We start from the raw sequence: 12,910 nt of genomic DNA on the forward strand, positions 1-12,910 counted from the left end.
ATTGTTTTAGAATAGCACTCACAGTCCCTAGTCCAACAACACACTCTAAAGTTACTTGACATTGTGTCATACTGATATGCTCAAAAAGAGTAACAATTTTTTAATGCTTTCTTAGTGTTATGTTCATTATTATTTATTCAAGACATACAGAAAAAAAAGTGAAAATATTTTATAATAAAAAATGAAATAAACTTTCACAAAACACTATTTATAACATTAATATTGCAAAAGCAAGAATGTTGTTACACATAGAGAATTGATAAAACTGGTTATGTTATAAGTGGGTTTTATTGTATCTAGGGTTAATTATTTTAACCCATCGGGTTAGTCTAGTGGTTAATGCGTCTTCCCAAATCAGCTGATTTGGAAAGTCGAGAGTTACAGCGTTTATGTCCTAGTAAAGCCAGTTATTTTTACACGGATTTGAATACTAGATCGTGGATACCGGTGTTCTTTGGTGGTTGGGTTTCAATTAACCACACATCTCAGGAATGGTCAAACTGAGAATGTAGAAGACTACACTTCATTTACACTCATACATATCATCCTCGTTCATCCTCTGAAGCAATTATCTAAACGGTAGTTACCAGAGGCTAAACAGGAAAAAAGAGAGAGAGGGTTAATTATTTTAATGAAACCACATTGCCTAATTTATTTTAACAGCAACTAATGTCTTTCAACAATGGTACTCTTTACCTGAACAAGATATACTAAAAAATTCAGAAAACTGAAACATACCTATTGTTATGAGGTTTTTTACATATGCACCATAGTCTATCTGGATCATCCTCAGAATTATAGCTGCCATCTTCATCAGATGGGATTTCTTCTTCTGAAGTAGACAGTCTGAAAATGAAAAATAAGTGTGTTTGTATAAAATTATGCTTGAACACAAATCATATAAAAAAAAGAATTGTAATAGAAAGTATAAAAGAGTCAATAATTACTATATAAAGTACATCTTGTTTGTAGCAGGCGGAATAGTACATAAATAAATCTATAATACATAAATCTAGATCATATTCAATTTCATGCTAAACATTATGAAGAATATGTGGAGTTATTCCATTATTTACACCTACAATTTTTCTTTTTAGTTCACTGATGTTGACAACCTTCATTGCATACACCCTATCTTTGAAAAACCCCCAAAGAAAGAGATCAAGTGGCACAATGGCCAGGTAATTGGTCAATCACAACCAATCCAATGTTGAGGAAATTTTTCATGTAGCTAGTCCCTGTTGTACCATGTATTGCAATAAAACTTAGCCAAGTTAATAAATAACAAGATTTATTAAAATGATTTTGCAAGCGCTTTATACAAATTTACAGCTTAACTAGATGTCTTATATGTTGGCTTGACCATCAGCCTGTCTCATTCAACCATATCAACAAATTAACAATTATCAATTGCCATAAAACAATTTTTTTACAATTTACAAATCAAATGGCACAAGCTTTTTACATTCTTACCTTACCTTGTAATATACTTATTACCTTAAACAATTATTACTCATTGCCATTTCTACAATTATAACAAAATAATCATACTATTTCTTAGAATTATTAGGAAATTGTAATGATCATTATTATAAATAACATCATCATTAAAGTCAAAATCACAATTAAATTTAATAGGATTATAAGATTTTCTAATATGAAAACGTATTTCTATGTTTAACCTGAATATTTGCATCTTTAATCCAATAAAATCTTGGAGTGCTATGTTTATCAACAATGACAGCTGGATTTAGAGTTTTCATCCCAGTATGTTATATTATTGCTTACCTTTAACATATTTTCTTTCTTACAACTACCATCACAATATTGTTTAATCTTAGATTTTCTTTTTTCACAAATTTTATTAGATTGTCTTTGTATCCTAAGCTTACTAATTTATTTTTTAAAAAACAGGAATTTTAGTTCTTAACAACAGACATCTGAATAATCAGAACCAACAAAGTGTACTTTGATATTTCAACAACATTAATTCTTACTCTTCAACACTTTCTTTTGATCCTTTTAACATCTTTTTTGGTCAAGCTGTTGTTACTTTGTGGATATCTAGACTAGAAGTTATTTTAAAACTCCATTCTCTAGAAAACACAATAAATTCTCAAGATCCAAATGATATATTACCTGCTATAACTACTTATCTATCTCGAATAACAATCCACAACAACCAAACACGAGTTACCTCCAAAATAAACAGCACAAGAAATCTTAAAAGGATATTCAGGACACTTTTGTACTACCATAAGCGCTTTAATTTTTAAAATTACTTTCAACTTGGAATTGCATAACTGTTACTAATGTGGTAAAAAACATTGCATTTTCAGGTAATTCTGGCATTAATCCGATAATTTCCCAACAATTCTGAAAATTTAACCACATTAGATGTTTTCAAAAACTTTTTGGGTGAACAATTCGAATTTCAAATTTAAAAAAAAAAAAAAAGAAGTGGACTCAGATTTGCAATGAGACAAATAAATATGCAAAGGAAAGAACTGATGCAGCAGGAATGGCAGAGTAAAATGGATAGATGAACTGAAGGCATATATTGCTTGGTAATTATTATGGCACAGAATTCTAAAGATAGTACCAATAAATACTGACCTACAAGAAAAATTTTATTCTCTCCTACTATTGGAGAAACAATGTCCTGTGATCATTTCAAAATGATTTCTTGTTTCCTTCATTTTTCATCATTCTCAGATGAAAATGACAAAATGAGGAAAATAAGGTGTGGTTAATTTATTTATTCAATGTTTTAAAAAAATTTCCACACCAGGAAAATATGTTTCCATTAATAAAAGTTTGATGCTGTTTCGAGGAAGACTTTCCTGTACACAGTTCAATCTTAAGAAGAGGGCAAACATTTGGGATTAAGATTTAAAATGTTATGATTCAGTCACAGGCAAGTGTTATAATTTTAACATTTATACTGGTAAGGCCACAGGATCTGAAACTACAGAAAATCTAATTAGTGAAGATGTTTTAGAGTTGAGTGTTCTGTACATGGATAACTAGTAAAGTTCACTGAAATTACACAGACTGGTTCTCAATCGAGATACTTTTGCTGTGGGAACCTTAGAAATTAGAAGGAAAAGATCAGAGAAGAATAAAACTGAAAAAAGGTGAACTGTCAATTTCTTCCTGTAAAAATTTGTTGTCTCTGAAGTGGCATGACCGGAAGATGGCAACAATGTTGTCCACACTTCATGCCCATGAAGAACACCATGAGTACCATTCCTCAACAAGAAAAAAGGAAACATAACCCTAAAATACATTAAGATCTAATGTAGTGGTTGACTATAATAAAAATATATGTGCTATTGACAAGCAAGATGCATGAAAGGATATAAAAAAATATTTTTTGGCTTTTTTATACATTAGTTTAATACATAATATGGTTGCCAAAAGAACAACTAAACATAAGCATGCAATATCTGAGAATTCAGAATATATTTAGCTGAACAGATCTTGCAAATATTCAGTTACCAAAATGCAATCTTGGGGACCAGCCATCAGCATCCGGTGATAATCCACTTTATCTTCAGGCAAAAAAGTGGGTCAAAAAATACCTTCTACAAGCATGGCAAGAAAAATGTCTAAAGTGTATAGTGCTCAAGGAAGAGGAAGTGAAACAAAGTACATGCAAAAGTACTTGATTTGAAGAGTATCATACAATAGTAAATTACTGAAAATGTAAATATACTTTTTAAATAGTGTACATAAAGTTGGTTGGGATAGTCTATAGACTATCAATATGAATGTAGAAACTATTACTTAGCAATAATTTGTAGCACAAACTTGTTTCCAACCAACTTTATATACACTATTTAAAAAGTATATTTACATTTTCAGTAATTTACTATTGTATGATACTCTTCAAATCAAGTACTTTTGCACATACTTTGTTTCACTTCCTCTTCCTTGAGCACTATACACTTTAGACATTTTTCTTGCCATGCAAGAAAACCACGTCTTGCCATGCTTGTAGAAGGTATTTTTTGACCCACTTTTTTGCCTGAAGATAAAGTGGATTATCACCGGATGCTGATGGCTGGTCCCCAAGATTGCATTTTGGTAACTGAATATTTGCAAGATCTGTTCAGCTAAATATATTCTGTAATGTTATACTGTGTAGTTTACTAGAAAACAAAAAAAACAGTCCTGTGGGCCAGGAAAGTTTTTTATTTAAAACTTAGACGGGAATGGGTTAAATATTTTTCCAGTTTTCAGATAAATTGCCAGACAGTTTCAAAGAAAATGGTAGATTTTACTGAAACTATTTTCTTAAATTACTCACTAATTTATATACAAATTTGCAATAAGCCTATCATGTACTAAATCTCACACTGATACAAATTATGAACTGAATTTTTTTTAAATTTAAAGATGAAACATAATTTTCTATTTTACCATACTGCACTATAATATACCACGTGTTTTAATAAAACATAGCTGAGTTAATAAACAACATTTATTAAAATGATTTTACAAGCAACTGATACAAATCTACAACTTGATTCGACGTCTGAAATGTTAGCTTGACTACAATCAGCCTTTAGTCTTGCCAGACTATATTAATAAAACAATTATTTAATCTGAACATCAACATTACACAACAGTACCGAACACATAAACCCCAGTGTGGTGGTGTGTCATCTTGGAAGTAAATGAAGGGTTACTGATGTTCAAATTTTGGTACTACATACTCTTGAAACATGTCTAGATAAATAGCTCTAGTAACCATAGACTCTACCATGGCAAATGATCTCATCACTTCACAAGAAGTCAATACACACCAAACATTCATTTTTGAGCTATCACATTGTGTTTGTCAAATGGCATGAGGGTTCTCGCTACTCCAAATCCAACAACCATGATGGTTAATGTGACCAGAAACACGGAGGGCAGCTCTTTGTTCACTTTGTCAAGAATGTCCTTAGCAAAATTTTAATGAAATGGTTAATCGTCATCTTCAACTGCATGTCCCAACTGAATTGCGTGAATGAAGTTTTAGGAACTTGTGTATAGAACCTTCCCAACTATCAATTGCAGTATTCCCAATTCTAAATTCACACAAGTAGATTTATCTCAGCTTCTCTGTAAAGCTTTTTTTACTCTGTCCACAACTTCCTTAGATATGGGATTTCTGCCAGCATCTTTTTTTGTGTATTATACTTCCTGCATCCTTAAACTGCTGATACTAACATTTAAAAGATGCTTTATAAGGAGGAGGCAGTACGCTAAACAAAAACATCTAAGAACTTTTAATAACAGATCTGCTTTCACAAAAACCAATGAACATTTCACACCTATGCACATTTCTGGCATAGCTACTGCTCAACTGATGATCCCCTCCAGTCATTATATCGTGCTAACATATTCATTCAAGGTCATAGTAACTAGTATCTACACTGATGTTTGAAAATAAATGCATACTACATTGCTTTGTTGATTTTCTATTAACCCCTAAAATGTACAGAATAATTTATGTTCACTCTGTAAATAATTTGAATATATTTAATTTTTTAAAGTAAGTTATAACTGAAGAATGAAGACTGATTAAGGTGCGGCCTCTTTATTATTTCATTTTAAGTGAATATTTTTTCTTTCTTACCTTTAAGAATGCCACGTACATAATATGTTACATTTTACTAAACACTTTTGGTAATATTAACATCTTCAGAGGATCAAACTATTGAAGTATACAAAGAACACAAGTGAATTGAAAAAATTATACAGAAGATTAATACATTTCATACAAATAAATATGATAATATATTTTCAATTGTTTTGTCTGTTATTTGTCAAGTAATCGACACAGCCTTAAAATAAAAAATTCTAGATTTGGAGACCTATTGATTTAAGAACAACAAAGAAACAAAGTAAGGTATTGTTTCTGAAACTCTTGCAACAAACAGACCATTGATCAGTATAACAGATTAAAACTCAGCCAATATAAATTAATACACATAAGGACTTAATAACTATATAAAATAAAAGTGTAGAATAACAAATGAAGTTCATGTTAAGAATATCAATTGAAAGCTAATTATTACTCTTTTACTAACCGTGCACTTGATGCTTTAGATTCCATTGAAGATTTCCGTCTTCCTTTTGAAGCAGCTATCGATGCAGGTTGTTTTGGTACAACCTCCAGCTCCTGTCACAAGAAAATATATTCAATAAAAGTGTTATGCAAGTTTTAGATTTATGATTATTTATACACAAATTTTCTAAGCTTGGAATCAACAAATTAAAAAAAATATATATATAATTTTTATTGATGCCTCACATTTAACACATAACTGTAAATGAAATTTCTGACTGTAATATAAAGAAACCCATGCATGTTATAACTTATCAAATGACTAAATGAGAATAACTATAATAACTTATTCTATTCTATTCTGTTTAAAAAATTTGGTTGTACTCAATCAAAATGTTATATACCAAAGTAATTTTTCTGTAAAACAAAATCACTTTTTAACCAACTATTTTCTCACTTTGTTTTGTAAATAGCCACAATTGGTCAGTTTTAGTTAGTGCATTAAGAAGCATTGTAAAGCACTAAACAGTAGTCACTGAAACATTTACCCTATCTAAGGATAACTTTTACAAGGATAAAATATTTATAATTTAAGTACACTGAAACATGATTCTGGCTGACTGTTTTAAGATTACATTGCAATTCAATTTCAACTTCAGTGGTCTTACACATTGCACTGGTCTTACACATGTCCATAATTTTCAGGAATTTTTTTTTCCAGTTATTTGATTTTGACTAGTCATTAAGACTTCTTAGTTTTTTGTAAGTGATTCACTCTTACCCAAAATTTAATTTTTTATTCTCTTAATCTTAACAAGGATCTACAGGGAATAGTGGATTTTCATCTTAGCTGATAAGTGGTAAGTTACAAGTGGATGACACCAAAAGGTGCTAAACAGCAGTTTGCGGTTAAGCTCTGTTACTTTTACTTTTTCCTTCTTTATATGAGTATTTAATTTAACTTTACATTATTTAGGATAATAAAATGTTAATGCAAATACTTCTAAAAGCACAGGATAAAAGGAGGTATTAATAGCATAACACTGAATACAGAATTCACCTTAAAGAAAAACTTTGTAAAAGATAATGCATTTCTCCAAAATGAGCAAACAGTAAGCAACCAGCAATACTTCATAAATTTTTACTATACTGATTTGAGTACAACCAGGGTAACACTATATTTTAATGCAAAAGAATTTGTTTCCAGCTTTGGTATTCAACTCCGCTTGCCACTTATCATTAGTGAATTTCTTTACTACATTTATAAAGTCTGGTGTATTAGTATACTTGTAAAATGCGATACAAATTAAGGCTTTTGTTACTGCAAACTCAGCCTCCATATTCTACAGTGGCCCAAGATCCAATAAAGAGAGATGTTACCAACTATATCAAAAAATTTAAAAATGAATCTGAATATTACATACAAAGTATATGAGCATATCAGATACCACACTCCACTAAAGCACTGACCATATCATTATCGATCCTCCAATTGATGTGAAGAAAAAATGTTGGGCACTTTACATACTACAAAACATCTCTACCCAGTCAACATTAAAAATTGCAGATATCCTATTATCTTTTATTAAAGTTTGAGCAAAAAAAAATTAATTATTACAGTCTCTTTCTATGTGTCCTTTCAGTAATACTGTAACACATCATTTTTATTACCTTTACAGTCTTAAAACTTCCCCTTATTTTCTATGCTCTTTGCATTAAACACTTAAGACTTTGCACTTCAACCTGGAATTTGCTATCTGTTTTTCTCTTTTGATTGGTGGTTAATTTAAAAGAAGGTAGGTAGTCCATTAGAGATTAAGATTTTAATAATACCTCTTTCTTTTTTCTGACCTCCGGAACCACTGTAAGGTATTACTTCAGAGGATGAATGAGGATATTTATGAATGTAAATGAAGTATAGTTTCTGTTAACACATACTATACAGTAAGCTTACTGTAACGTAATGGAAGAAAACAAAACCTCAGGAAAAAAAGTGGAAGAATGTGATTCTCATTTGAAGAAAGCACATATTTTAATCTTGGAATCAGATATGTTAAGTAAATTAAACGGCAGCAAAATGCACATTACTACAATCAAATGTAGATGAGATTATAAAAAAACAATATATTTGAAAAAGTATTCTAGTTTCTACAACAGATTCTGAAGAAGAATTTCTGAAAACCTCACTTTTCAACTATTTATGAAAGGCATTGTAATATTTCATATTAAAATAACAGTAATGTAAAACTAAGAAAGCATTTTGTGCCAGAGAAAAGGGTGGTTTGATTGATGAACTACCTTTTTCACTTTGCAATGAATAAAAGATCTGCATGGAGGTCACCTGGCTTCCCAGCTATAGTTTCAATATAAAGCTCAAACATTTTTGCCACTAATTTGTGAAAACTATAGAAAACTCTTCTACCAATTTTATTTTACAGCTTAGAGAATAAAATCAGAATAAATGTGTGTATTCAAGAAATCTGAGTACTTTCATAATTGACTAAAATTAAGAATCACAAATTTTAAGTTATACTACTATATAAAACATTTATATGTCTCTCTCACTCCTTCCAGCAAAATAATATGGAAAGACGCCATTTTTATCATCACTCTAAACAACAGCAAATGGGATCTCCTTATCAAAAAAACTGACAAGTACAGGATAATAGTATGAAATAGGGCAACTACAGGGTTAGAATGGAAAATGGTGCTCCGCTCTTAACTCTAAAAATAAAGGAAAAAAGGCAAAACGTAAGAAGACATTAAAATATATTACTGGAATTGAATCCCACATAAGGATTTTTTACTATTTTGGAGAAGAGGCAGAGCCATATTTTGTAAACAACACATAAATAAGCTATCAAATATCCAATTTTAAACCTTATATATTTATATCTGAGATACAGCATATATCTTCATAAAAATTACCTTTATTTTTTATTTATTATTGTACAATAGAAAGAGATTTAGATAAATTTAATGTACATAACTTTTCATCCTTAGCAAAATAACTTTTTATTCTTGATAATTTTTTTATACTGAAACAAGGTGCTATTAATAAGTGTTTAGGTGAAAATTTTATTACAAGATTTTATCTGTTGCTTCATTAAGTCTCTATTTCAATCACAACCATCTTAAAAAAAAATTAATTACAAAGATTTTATCAGCTTTAATCAGCTGATTATGTAACATACTTTGTTTAAAGTGAATTTTTTATGAATAAAGTGTCAACTGCTTAATTTTTCTTTACAGCTATTAGGAAAGCTGTAATCATGGCATTTAAATTAAATGTCACCAATTAAAACTTATTGATTTAAAATCAAAACTCTTTTAGGAATAAAAACCCACCATAGACAGTTGTTACAAAAGCTTTAAAAAAGATAAATTTTTTTAAAGATGTTTACAAAGAAAACTTATGTTTACTAGAGAAGAGAGGTCAACATATTTTTTTTTTATAAATCTGGTTTTAATAAACACATTTGATATTTTTAAATAAAAAAAATATTTTTTAAAAATGTATTTATAAATTTTCATCACATTGGAACTTCAAACAATAATATACTTTTATACTACTATCAGGAGACAATGTACAAGATTTAAAACAAATTAGTACAGGCAAGAATTATGATTTAGTGATTGGATATACCATACAGTAAGGATGTTAAAAATGGAAGATATAATTTTTTTGATGACTGTAATGATAGAATGGACAAACATTTAAAAATTATTTAGTTTAAATGTTATGTAGCCTTATCCTATTTTATCTTCAGTTGTTATTTATAAATAAAAAATGGCATTAGCTATAGAGGAAGGTTTAGCAAATAGAGGACATACTAAATAAAAAATTTAAATATGAGAAACATGCTACCCAGATGAAAAAAAAAGTAAATTAATATAAATATACTGCAGCTCATAAAACTACACTACTTAGTTTAAACCAACCCCTGCTATTATTCAGAAGTATGGCTGGTAGAGATGTTCTTTAAACTATATCACAGAATTACATTAAGAATAATTCTGAAGTAGAAGGAATACATTTAGCCACTCAATATCAGATACAGGTCAAACTTAATTCACAATGTTAATTCAAATAGCTAATAATATTTTTCTTCATAAGCTTTTCTTCCTATTCAGTTCAAATCTAGTAATTACTGCAGTATTAACTATGGTTCCTAAAGAATAAATTCTAAATTTACAGAATCTCTGTTCAATCCTTAATAACTTAGCACATGTGTACTACCATCATACCTCTTTTAATAACACAAGATCTCATGGGACCATTCCCAATGCATAGTTTGAATATAGTTTTACAGGCAATGATTAATATTAAATTCTACACAATACAATAGATTAATGATTACTCAGACAGATATTTTGTCAACAGTGGCATGCAATATAATTCCTGATCAAATACAGATTGTATAAGACCAAAAAGCATCAGCACAATAGTAGGCTAAGTAAGCATATCAGAATAACTCATGGTTAGAAAATTTATAGTGTGCAGAATTATACAAATTAATATTTCAGAAAATTTTTGTACCTAGTTACCCTACATATATCGACTTTCAAACCATTAGTAGTATATCATTTGATGTTGTAATGTGATATAGACTTACACTAATCTGACAATAAGTTATTTCAAAACGTAATTACCATTTAATTATATACTAGCATATATATATATATATATATATATATATATATATATATATATATATATATATATATGCTAGTTTTCTCAAAAAGGTTCACATAATTATATTTTCACATTTGACATCTGTTGCCCCACTTGAATTTTTTATATTTTTTCACAGGGTTATATGTTATCTCTTAATTTTACTAACAATGTTCTTTTTCCACTTTTTTTAGTCCAAAAGCATTCTACAGAAATATGTATAATATTCATTTATAGTGGGGAAAAATTTAATTAAACACCATTTTGTATATCTCAGAATTGATAATTTAATTAACCATATAATAAATGCTGCACCTAAATCAACTGTCAAGAATATCTGAAGAAAGAAATTAAAATGAGGTAGGAAGCAGTAAACATTAAAGAAAATAGATAATTGTACCATTTACTAAACATGAAACATATTGGTTGAGACTAAAAACATTGTTTTCTTAAAACAAAAAGATTTTGCTAATACATTTAATATTGTGGACTTCAATTTCTTGTTTAAATTTTTTCATGTTCAAAACAATACATTATCATGAACCAATGCAATTTAATTATCAAATACTTGGGTATGGTATATACATCTGACAATCTGTGACTGTAAAAGCTTTTTTTTTATTTCCAAAGATTAAAACTTCTCAGGAATGCTATATCAAAATTATCAATGGTACAATGCTCTCAATAGAAAATACAGAAAGTACTACAACACTTACAAAAGTACTGGCCTATTATAATAACCTATTATAAACTTATGTTTAAAACAATAATTTAATTTTTTTTTAAATCTATTTCTCTCTTATTTCTAGGAGTTTTAGAGTAATTCAGTGTTTCCTAAATTTTATTACAGTTATTTTAACTTAACATCAAAATCTTTATCATCATTTGAGTCAACTCCACAACTCAATCAGCTACTATTAAATTACATATATTTATCTTTCTGTTTGTTTTTTAAACACTCAGAGAGAGCTAGCAATACTCTTTATATCAGTTTTACATTATCTTTGTGGGTTTTCAGTTTTCTTCTTTCACTCATCCCATTTGTCCAAAACCATCATGCTGCGATACATTCTAGGCAAGAAATCATTTTTTACATTTAAAAATCTTGCAATGGCCTAAAGGTTCACTTCCTACCTACAAGATATTTGTATACATATTTACTGAAGAAAAAAATGGAGTAATTAGTAAAAAAATAAATAATGTACTAATTTATCTAATCAATATTTAAGTGGGTTAAAATCCAACAAATCACCATGGTTTAAATACTATAGAGTACTGCTTAGTAGCACAAAATATACAGATCCTTAATGATCAATTGGAGAAAATAAGGAGGTAATAACAAGTAAGGAATATAATTTAAAAATAAAAAAGTGTAAAATAAAATAAAAGAGAGAAGTTGGATACACACTTTGCTACATAGGAAAAGAATGAAGAAGTTAGAAATTTACTTATTTGGGAAGCAAAATTACCAGTGATGGGTTTACATAAAATACGTAATTTGAAGGATACATTAGCTAATATAAGCATTCTGCTAGCAGAAAAATTTGTTAACTACACAGTCTCACAGCATTCAGAAGAAATTATTACATACTTAAATCCTACAGCAGAGATCTGTATCAAGGAAGAAGAATTAAGACTTGAAATGATTTGCAAGAAAAGGTGCCATAAAGTAAATAATGATGAAGTTTTGAAATTAGAGAATGAAAATAATATTAAAAAGGTTAATATAACGCGAACTGAATTCACTGGACACAATGAATAAGGCTTTGTTGAAAGTATGAGATCTTGAGGAAGACAGATTGAATTATTTACAGATTGTGAAAGATGGCCTGTGGAAGCTTTAAAGAACTGAGAAAAATCAAATGAAAGAGCAACTTTGAGAACTGCTGCTAACCAATCTTTGCAGTGAGCATTACAGAATAGAAGCCAAATTTTAAGTATGGTCCAACTCAAAAAAAAGTAAATATAATAACTTAAAATAATACAAATTTAAATTTCTCAAAAACATTATGGATAATTACAACAAATTTCTTTAAGTAAATAAAACTATTTACACTCTTCATATTATCAACCGTTTTGGTCATACACTACTGAACTTTCTCCTGACAACCATATAAATTTCACGCTGTGTGCTGTAACTCGGAAAACTTAAAATATCACAGTTACCAAAAACA

General features: G+C 29.0%; 1 protein-coding gene across 4 annotated transcripts in view; it reads right to left on the reverse strand.

The window, feature by feature from the left end:
* Positions 1-12,910, reverse strand: part of pps (protein partner of snf) — a 208,876-nt gene that overhangs the window by 72,025 nt on the left and 123,941 nt on the right. For all 4 annotated transcript variants that reach the window (XM_075373576.1, XM_075373568.1, XM_075373551.1 and 1 more), the window contains 2 exons: positions 6,084-6,175; positions 739-846 (listed from right to left, as the gene is read on the reverse strand). In XM_075373576.1, coding sequence (XP_075229691.1) covers positions 739-846; positions 6,084-6,175 — 200 coding nt within the window. The remainder of the gene's footprint in view (positions 1-738; positions 847-6,083; positions 6,176-12,910) is intronic.

The sequence above is a fragment of the Lycorma delicatula genome, chromosome 1 (genome assembly GCF_047948215.1).
Source record: "Lycorma delicatula isolate Av1 chromosome 1, ASM4794821v1, whole genome shotgun sequence".
Classification (NCBI taxonomy): Eukaryota; Metazoa; Arthropoda; class Insecta; order Hemiptera; family Fulgoridae; genus Lycorma; species Lycorma delicatula.